Genomic DNA, 10842 nt, shown 5'->3' with positions numbered 1-10842 from the left:
TCATTGAACGGTGTTGCAATGGTTACTGAAAACAAAAATTTCTTTGGAATACAAAACTCAAAATCAAAATAAAATTCAAAACACTACTCCTCCAGTTTTTGTTAGATTACAGTTTAAATTGGCACACAAGTAGGCAACTTTCAGATTTATGATTTTATATTTTGGTTTTTGATTGCGATAAACGTGTTGCCATGGTTACCTAAAATTAGAAATATCTGTGAAATTCCGTTAGTCCTACAGATTAAGCCGGATTCGGGAGCAGACTAAACCAAGGATTATAATTCTGTTTATTGCTGTTGTTAAGTTTCAAGTCCAACTGCTACTTTCCTCTTCTTTTGATATACTGCAAGCCAGTAGAGCTACAGTCTCGACAGAGTCTTCTGGTTTTCTCTAACATCAACGAACAACCCTTGAAAATTAGACCGTAATCCCCTAAAAAGAATAATTGAAGCGAAACGATATTCGGTTTGATCTGTAAGGCATCATGATACAACCCCCTACCAAAAATCAGTTCTATACCTGCTACAATTTAGAGAAAAAAGAAAAGAATGGGACAGTCTGACGAACAGACGGACCAACGGACGAGGAGGAAACCTATGGTCCCCCTGGTTTTACCTGTCTGGGTCTATTATGGTATCTAAAATACATATTAAGGTATACATTCTTGGCATCTTCTTGTAATATGCTATGTGATGTTAGAAGCTGCATCTATTATTTCTTTTTCAGCTGTTGATTGATAAACTCGTTCCATATTCGTCCATGATGTTGAAAAGCTTAACACTTCTGCTTCTGTTTTCATCCACCCAAGGTAAAATATTAACTGGTATTTGAAGAATTAAATCCAAAACTTTAATGTTCAGTGCAAAATGTCTCGAATCAGAATTAAACAAGTTAAAACTTCGAGATCGCTGCATTTGGACATTCTTTATATTGGTATATGATAAAAAAAATACCCTGGTATTTCTTAGGGTGGTGGATTTTCAAACCAAAGCCAAAGCAAGTGTGTTACCCAAACATAGGATGTTTCAGCAACGCAGAGCCGTTCAATAATGCAAAGAGAACCTTGCCCCAGTCTCCAAGTACTATTGATACCACCTTCAACCTGTACACCAGACAAAACACGGATACCGCCCAGATCCTGAATCCTTATGATACAAACACCGTCTCCAGTTCACACTTTGATTCCAGTCTGCCGACAGTTTTTATTACCCACGGATTCCAAGATACAGCTAAATCTGGATGGCCACTAGAGATGAAAGACGCCCTTCTCCAAAATGTTGGTATTTCTCTGAAAAATTCATACAAATGCTAGTTATTATTGAACAATAATGCTAAACTGGAAGTACCCCAGTTTTTTGAAAGGCTTAATTTCCCCTTGCTTTCGCAAAAACAGGGACAAGCAAAGTATGACTCCAACTACAATAAGAAAACAAGAGTGTTGGTGAAACATTTATGCTCCCGTATGGCAGTTTATGGCGTACCGTGAAGGCTCAAATGCAAGTCAAACTCCATGGTCAAAACTGTTGGTATCAAGAAGGTCTTTTCGCAAGGAATTCTAGTACACCTGTGAAATCTGAAAGTCCTAGTTCTAACTGTTCAAAAGTTATGACCTAGATTCAAGTTGTTTTTACAAAATGGGTCAAACTTGAGGGTCAAGGTCAAAAACATTTATTTTGTCACAATGAACACACGTATGAGGAATGAAAGCCCTAGCTCTGGACAACTTTAAAAAAGTTATGGTCAAGGTTAAAGTTTGGTAGTTTTGTAAAAGTAGACCAAATCTAAGGTCAAGGACAAGAGGTCAAATTTGATGGTACCAAAAGAAAGGTCTTGTCACAAGAAAAAACGCCTGTAAAATTTGAAAGCCATAGCCCCACCCATTCAAAAAATATGGGAAAGGTAAAGTTTATGCGGACAGACAAGCGGAGGGACTTGACAAAAACCTATACTACATGTACATACATGTATTCAGAAATTTCTATTCCGGGGGCATAACAAAACGTTTGTTGAACATTTATTTTTAAACTGTGAGAGAAATTTGCATAATCATTGAACTTTCTGCAAATTTTGAAGAGAATCCAAGAATGTTTTAACTGGTACTTTAAGTATATATCAAATCGAGAAGTACTTTTAAAATTATATTCTCTTTCAGGGAGACATGAATGTGATAGCTGTTGACTGGTCAAAGGGCACCCAAGGAAGAATTTACCGTCAGTCCGCCGCCAATACCCGCGTGGTGGGCGCCACCATTGGAAACATGATAAAGGTTCTACGAGACAGCTTCAGCTTACCTCTGGGACAGGTCCATCTTATCGGACACAGTCTCGGTGCCCATATCATGGGGTACACCGGGGACTGGGTGCGTGGAATTGGCAGAATCACGGGTATATAATAACTACCATATTCATTCTCTCGCTCCCTCTCTCTCCATTATTAAAGGATATTGATACAGAGGTTTTGATTCTGAATTTCAGGATTAGACCCAGCTGGCTTATATTTTGAAAGGTATGACACCAAAGTGAGGTTAGACACTTCTGACGCAAATTTTATTGACGTCATTCATACCGACGGAGCCTCTTTGGCAGAAATGGGTAAGTAAAAATTACACAGTAACAATTCATTCAGAGGAAAACAATTTGATTGATTGATTGCATACTGTTTAACGCCCCTCTCCACTGGTCTCCAGAATATTTCACTGATATGGAGACGTCACCATTGCCGGTGAAGTGCTGCAAATTTAGGCCTATGCTCGACACTTACGGCCTTTGAGCAGGGAGGGATCTTTATCGTGCCACACCTGCTGGGACACGGGACCTCGGTTTATACGGTCTCATCCGAAGGACCGCCCCATTAAGTCGCCTTTTACGACAAGCAAGGGGTACTGAGGACCTATTCTAACCCGGATCCCCACGGGACAAAAAAACAATTTGAAGTAGTTGGCTAAAACAATTTGAAGTAGTTGGCTAAAATCATATTTTTGCTTGCCATAGCTTTTGGAATAAGGATACCAAATGGACATGTTGACTTCTATCCAAACGGGGGCACTAGACAACCCGGATGTAAGCGCAGTTTATGGAGCAACATTCTGAATTTCTTCCAAGGAAAAATGGGAAGTACGTACCATATTTCTTGCTGTTTCTTTAGTTTAGTACTCTTTGCTTTATGGCATTTAGGCTCACCTGAGCCGAAGGCTCAAGTGAGCTTTTCTGATCACATTTTGTCCATCGTCCGTCCGTCTGTAAACTTTTCACAGTTTCGACTTCTTCTCAAAAACCGCTGGGCCAATTTTAACCAAACTTGATACAAAGCATCCTTGGATAAAGGGAATTTTAAATTGTTAAAATGAAGGGCCAAGTTTTGTCGTAAGGGGAGATAATCAAGAAAAGCAAAAATAAGGTGGGGTCTTTAAAAAATCTTCTCAAGAACCACTCCAGTAAAGCTGACACTTTTGTGGAAGCATCCTGGAGTAGTGTACATTCTACATTGTTCAAATCATGACCCACAGGGGTTGGGCGGGGCCACAATAGGGAATCAAAGTTTTACAAAGAACCATATAGGAAAAATCTTTGAAAATCTTCTTCTGAAGAACCACTGGGCCAGAAAAGCTGAAACTTGTATGTGGAAACATCCTGGGGTAGTAAAGAATCTAAATTGTTCAAATCATGACCCCTGGGGGTTGGGCGGGGCCACAACAGGGAATCAAAGTTTTACATAGAAATATAAATAATTTAAAAAAAAAATTTTCTCAAGAACCACTGGGCCAGAAAAGCTGAAATTTATGTGGAAGCATTCTGGGTTCTGGGGTAGTGTAGATTTTAAATTGTACAAATCATGACCCCGGGGGTTGGGCGGGGCCACAATAGGGAATCAAAGTTTTACATAGAAATATATAGGAAAATTCTTTAAAAATCTTCTTCTCAAAAACCACCGGGCCAGAAAAACTAAAACTTATGTGAAAGCATCCTTGGGTAGCGTAGATTTAAAATTGTTCAATTCATGATCCCCGGGGGTAGGGCGGGGCCAAATTTTGGAATCCAAGTTATACATGGAAATGTATAGGAAAAAACTTTTAAAAATTTCTTCCCCAGGAGCCACTGGGCCAGAAAAGCTGAAACTTATGTGAAAGAATCATGGGGTAATGTAGATTTTAAATTGTCCAAATTTGACGGTCATTTACACGTGGGGTAAGGTGGGGTAATAATAGGTACTACAAGCATGATCAGAGCAATTCAGGTGAGCGATGTGGCCCATTGGCCTCTTGTTTTACTGTTTCTAATGTAGCACTTAAATGTTGAGTGTCCACATTCTCGAAATGACCATCATATCATATATACATGTACATCAGATCTCAGAAAAAAAATATTCTTTTATAAATGCTAATTTATATATTCTTCTTTTCACAGAGATTTCATCAAGCATAGCATGCAGTCACATGCGGGCTATCGACTTCTTTACCGAGTCCATTAACTCCTCGTGTGAATTTAAAGCCTACTTATGTACAAGTTATTTGGACTTCTACAGTGGCAAGTGCAAGTCATGTGCTAATGGCTGCAATAGAATGGGTTTCTATGCCGATAAGAATGTTCACGGAAAATTTTACCTGAAAACAAACGCTGCTCCTCCCTTCTGTAAAAGAGACTAAGTCTGGAGTTTGACTCCTCCGTTTTTTTACCGGTGTTTTATAAGTTATAGAATTTTATATTTGTAAACTGAATAAAACTAAGAGCATTTAATTGTTAGTTTTTTTTTTTTGTTTTTTTTTTTGGTAGTGCATTCTGCAAATGAAAGCAAGACAGTTCAGTCTTGATATTTTTCTACTGAAAATTTGCCTTCGTCCGCTTCTTGTTGCCCGCGTGGCGCATTGTTAGAGCGTCTGGCTGTTCTAGATCCCGGAGTAATGAACTGATCCTTACGTCGCGGGTTCGAATCCACTGCGGGGTGTGGGAAGTGGTCCTTCGGATGAGACCGAATAAACCGAGGTCTTGTGCCACAGTAAATAAAAAGCTTCCTCAATGCGCAAACGTCCTGAGTGCTTTTTCATAGGTATTAAATTGCAGCCCCAACAAGTAGTGGTGTCTCGATATGAGAAAAATTGTCGTAAATTCTCGAGAGGGATGTTTAACAACAACAACAAAAACCCATATACAATCAAAGTACTGAAAGTACTGAAAAGCGGTTAGCATGCTTTCATGTAATATGTACCGAAAAAAGTGCATGAAATGATGATATTTAAGTATGCATATCTTTGTCCAATGTCATCAGAGAACAAAAAAAAACAAAAAAACAACAGACATTCTGTTTTTGTAATACTTTAATAGTAAAACCAATAACATTCCAAACTGATGTCACAGATGGATGCAATCTAATTAAAATTAGATGTTCCGAATCCGCTACTGCTTCTCAAACATCTAACAACATCCTATTTGGGGTCATGTAAGAGTGAATCTTCGATTAGCCAAAGAAAATGGTTCCTCCGAAATCTTGGCTTATAGTTCAGATGGGTTTCTGGTTTTCACCACCGAACCAAAACACCCGAGGAGTTTTGTAGTAAACAAAATATGCATTGCAAAAGCTGTGTTATGTATGACGTGTGGGGTATCTTGTATAGTTTGTGCTCTTTCGTTTGCATTATTCACGTTCAGATGCCAGACTGCAGACTATACATGAAATTTATTCCAAAATTACTTTGATTCAACGTAAGACAGTATCAATAACGATGATATGTAGCCGTGGAATTAATTTGAGAATTGTTTACCGAGGCTTGAATCTACATGGCCAAAGTGTTTGTGTTTACTGGTACATGTATTCATAATCGAAAGGTCGCTCTGATGTGACCCCGAATGGCATGTTAGATGTTTGAGAAGCGGTAGCGGATTTGGAACATTTAAATAAATTTTAATTAGACTGAAATGCATGTTTCAAAATTTAAACATGAGATTTCTTCAGTTTGAAAGACAGGAAGTGCATTTTTAAAAGTTCTCTCTTGGTGGCATCCAATCGTTCTCTGGATGAAAACAATTATGTTGATGTTGAAAATTTAATTGTCTTTCATGCTCTATTGAATCTGAAATTAGGTAATTGTAAAGCCTACTATAGCAAACAACTAAAAAAATGACAAGTTAAATTCTTTAGATTAATGGATTTGGAGTAGTGTAGATCTACAGCTGGCTACTGGCTAGTCAGAGAAAAAAGGATGGCTGAGCAGAGACTTTGTAAATGAATTGATATCAGAGAGCTCCAGATGTGTAGGCTCACTGCGGGTGTAACCTGTCAACGAGGGATGCTTACTTCTTCTAGGCAACGGATCCCATCTGTTGAACTTTCAGGAGTCAGTTTTTCATCTTAAATCGATCATTGATCATTCTGTATTTTGATACAGATACTGAATACTTCCGTTTAGTAATACAATGAAGCGCATTGAAGTGGTAAAATTTTCCATCTGGATGAAACGTTCTGAGTCATGTTTTGAACGTCAATTATAACATAATGATACGCCCATTTCTTTAGAAACGAGAAAGAAATATTCGTCGTAATGTTTTAGGACACCCCACTTTCCGCAACAAGCAACATGAGTTTTACTGAAATGAAGATTTTCAAATAAGAAAGAGCTATATATAGAGTCCTCGCTTCAGTCTATAAAACATACATTGCAACGAATTTGTACATAATTATGATTTTATCATGTTTATTGAAGTTAGCATAACACATGTATCAGTCGAACACGTGCTTACTCGGTGTTTATGTAGACCGTCAATTTGATTGGTTATTATATTTATGGAATACCTGTTCTACAGGTATTCGATTGAATCATTTGACCGATTTTTCCTTTCTAAAGAAATGGGCGTGTCTAAAGATCGCTCAAAACATTCCATCCAAACGGAAAATTTTACCACTTCAATGCGCTTCATTGTATTATGAACTACTACTTCTACGGGAAGACTGGCGAGTAAACAAGATTATCAAGCTTTATGAAATGTACTTTATTGACTTTTCAAACAAGTAAATGTTCGAATAAAGTAAATGGTATATGAGAATCATTTAAAAGAAGTCTTGCACAATATGTCTAGATAAGGACATATAATGTGTATTTGCCATATACTCTTCATGCAATATTGTTCTCAACTAAAACATGTGAAAAGGAAAGTTGTCTAATCAATCAATACTAGTATTTAAAAATTCAAATGTACACTAAAAGTCCGTGTAACTTAAGAAGTTATCAGTGTCACTTTCTTCAATATGTCGGTTAAACAATATACACTGATTTTTTTCTATCAATGTGCCTCTAAACACCTGTATTTTAATTGAATTCTTTTTAAACGCTCAAAATAATAATCGACAAATTAGACAAATTCAAATTTAAAAAGTATTTTCTCAGCTAATAATACGTTCCTTAGGAATTGATTAAATTTTCAAAACTTATAAATAAGCATTAAGTATATATTTTACATTTTTGCTAATTGCCAAGATTTTTCATACCTTATTCTTCTGTGAATAATTATATCGGTTGATTTTTAGAAGAGAATCACAATGCCGATTAAAATTAATATATATTTATCCATTTTTTTTCAAAATTAATTTTACTACTTTAAGTGCCCCATTATTTTTTTCAAAACTAAAAGTAAGTGATCCCTTATGATCGTTTGTCATAAATTATCAAAGACGGAGTAGAGAATTTACCCCTGGGAGCAGAGCTTTTATAATCTTTTTATTAGACAGAGAAGAAAAGAGAAGAAAACAAACGTTTCATTGTGGAGGTAACCCTATTGTTTCCATAAAAACGTTACAAAAAGTGTAAAACGTACAGATATATTCGGTGTTTTTATAAAAGCGTTTTTCAGGTATTACTTAACTTAATAAATGGTGTTTCTTAATACTTTGGCAAGGAAAATCAAACTCGATCAAGAGATTTGCTGATGTTTTTGCAGTCTGTAATAACCTTCAACCTGCTGTATAATTAACTGTATCGTTCAACTTTCAAAAATAACTAACAGTTGCTATAAATCGCGATCGCACGATGTACATGTAATAAGGACCAAATTCTCAGTTCTTTGAAGTTAGTGTTTTAAGTATTGTCAATGCATTGGTAAATACTAGTCTAATAAGAATTCGATATAATCGTTATAATAGCCACTCTTCACACACAGCTTATTGTCAATCTCTCACCAGGGGGCGTATTACGCCAACAGTATACAAATCATAGGAAGCGCTTTACTGAAGTTACCGTTGTCGATAGGTAGCGCCTTGTGGAAGTTTCCGGTTTTGGTTGCAGAAGGATAAGGTTACGTGCCATAAAGCGATGTCGATAGGTAGCGCCTTATGGAAGTTTCCGGTTTTTGGAGGCCCATGCCATAAAGCGGTTAGCTAGCTAACCGCTTAATAAAATCAAAATGAAAATGGGTGAACAAGGCATGCAGAATGTCTATATATTCAGATTTTTAAAACAATCATATTCATTTTTTGAATTAAAACTACATGTATTTAAAGTTCTTAATTATTAAAAAATAAACATGTTTAAATTTATCTTAGAAAAAAAATTTTCGGAAAAATTCTTTTATTTAAAAAAAATAATGGGATATGCGTGGGATTCTAACATTAGCGATAAGAATTCCGAGTATGATATTGCTTTGAGTCCAACACACTAACCACTATGCTACATGTACAAGCTACCTGATGAATGATGGAAAAGACATTTAAATAATGTTTGAGATACCATTATATCACTTCCTTATTAATTAATGATGCATGAGTGTATTTAGCAAATAAACATGAAAAAATATCAATATAGAAGAAATTGGAAGGTTTTTCCACCAAAACTGAAGTGTTTTTTTTTTATAACTTTACTTGTGTAAAAACCGAACATTTAACGTTTTTAAAATGAAAAACAATGAAAATGATTCTCAATTTTATATGTAATTCTTGGATGATCAGCCTGTGTTTTGAATAATGCAATATCAGTTAAATGCTCAACTTTTTGCAGATTTCATCGATAAAGATTATTTCTTTGAATTATCATAACTATCCATTGGAATGTCTTCAATAGTTTGTACAAAATGTCTGTTCAGCTCTGTTGCTATGGACATCATTTGGTAGTCATTACCTGAATTAATACTAGAGACATTACATGAATTATGTCGACAAAATAGATTAACAGTGATTGGCAGTTTTTGTCATGGCTTTATTGATCAATAGTCAAAATGAATTATCAATACAATGATGTACTCAAGGTATCAATACAATGATGTACATAAAGTATCAATGCAATGATATACACAAAGTGTATATTGAATAACTGCTACTAAATGTGTACAATGATTGTTCAGTGGTATTCAAGGATATTCAATGATATGCAATAATATTCAATGATATTCAATGGTATCCAATGATACAACAATATTCAATGATTTGCAATGATATTCAACGATATTCAATGAAATGCAACAATATTCAATGGTATCCAATGATACAACAATATTCAATGATATTCAATGATTTGCAACGATATTCAACGATTTTCAATGATATGCAATGGTATTCAATGATATACAATGGTATCCAATGATACAACAATATTCAATGATATTCAATGGTTCAACGATATTCAATGATAAACAACGATATTCAATGATATGCAACAATATTCAATGATATACAATGATATTCTATGATATACAATGATACCTGCATTGCAATGAGCAGGTATCGATGTATTACCAGGACCATGAACTACATCGACTTTTTCAACAGTGAATGATGTAGAAGGTTCATAGAATGACATAAGCCCAATTATTGGCCACGGACCCTGGAAGATAACAGGATCAGCAGCGAGCTTCTAGCAAAATTCGGTTCACAGTCCGTAAAAAGTCCAGAAACTCCGCAGTTAAATGATACATAAGAAAAGCCATGACGCTTATGGATTCTTTTGCTGGTAGCCAAGGAATCGAATGTAACGGATTCTTCTGCTGGTAGCCAAGTGGAATGGATGTAATGGATTCATCTGCTGGTAGCCAAGGAATCAAATGTAATTGATTCTTCTTTTGGTAGCCAAGAGGAAATGTAATGGAGTCTTCTGCTGGTAGTCAATGGAAAGGATGTCACGCATTCTTCTGTTGGTAGCCAAGGGAATTGATGATGACTGAAAAAAGAAATCAAAGACAGCAGCAACATCTTTTTCAAAATAAAATAACAGCTTATTAAAATCTGGTGAATGGGGAGGGTGGGTGGGATGCTGAGTTTCAATGGATGACAGAGATGGAAAAGGAAGAGTAAAATGCACATGCGTAATGGATGTAGCTAAGCAGTTATATACATTTGCATTAAAGTTATCTTTCCTGGACCATATTTCTATTTGTCTCCATAACGTGACTTAACTCATATTGAGTTAAGTCTGATTATGTCGACAAAATAGATTAACAGTGATTGGCAGTTTTTGTCATGGCTTTATTGATCAATAGTCAAAATGAATTATCAATACAATGATGTACTCAAGGTATCAATACAATGATGTACATAAAGTATCAATGCAATGATATACACAAAGTGTATATTGAATAACTGCTACTAAATGTGTACAATGATTGTTCAGTGGTATTCAAGGATATTCAATGATATGCAATAATATTCAATGATATTCAATGGTATCCAATGATACAACAATATTCAATGATTTGCAATGATATTCAACGATATTCAATGAAATGCAACAATATTCAATGGTATCCAATGATACAACAATATTCAATGATATTCAATGATTTGCAACGATATTCAATGATATGCAATGGTATTCAATGATATACAATGGTATCCAATGATACAACAATATTCAATGATATTCAATGGTTC

General features: G+C 35.6%; 1 protein-coding gene across 1 annotated transcript; it reads left to right on the top strand.

Moving 5' to 3' along the window:
- The first annotated feature begins 937 nt into the window (after positions 1–937).
- On the top strand, positions 938–4680 carry LOC134270799 (inactive pancreatic lipase-related protein 1-like). Its single transcript, XM_062753039.1, has 5 exons — positions 938–1276; positions 2153–2384; positions 2475–2591; positions 2991–3113; positions 4404–4680. The coding sequence occupies exons 1-5, from the start codon at positions 938–940 to the stop codon at positions 4640–4642; spliced, it is 1050 nt and encodes a 349-aa protein (XP_062609023.1). The 3' UTR covers positions 4643–4680.
- The last annotated feature ends 6162 nt before the right edge of the window (positions 4681–10842 follow it).

The sequence above is a fragment of the Saccostrea cucullata genome, unplaced genomic scaffold (genome assembly GCF_032062105.1).
Source record: "Saccostrea cucullata isolate Sc308-1 unplaced genomic scaffold, CSIRO_AGI_Scuc_v1 ctg1217, whole genome shotgun sequence".
Classification (NCBI taxonomy): Eukaryota; Metazoa; Mollusca; class Bivalvia; order Ostreida; family Ostreidae; genus Saccostrea; species Saccostrea cuccullata.
Note: the sequence above shows the minus strand (reverse complement) of the source record. Positions and strands in the feature narration are given on the sequence as shown.

Bases quoted from the DNA above. Each gene is read 5' to 3' on its own strand.
- LOC134270799 (XM_062753039.1), top strand. From the start codon at position 938: ATGATAAAAAAAATACCCTGGTATTTCTTAGGGTGGTGGATTTTCAAA. The intron at 1,277-2,152 runs GTTGGTATTTCT...ATTCTCTTTCAG, and splicing joins AAGACGCCCTTCTCCAAAAT to GGAGACATGAATGTGATAGC. The intron at 2,385-2,474 runs GTATATAATAAC...TCTGAATTTCAG, and splicing joins TGGAATTGGCAGAATCACGG to GATTAGACCCAGCTGGCTTA.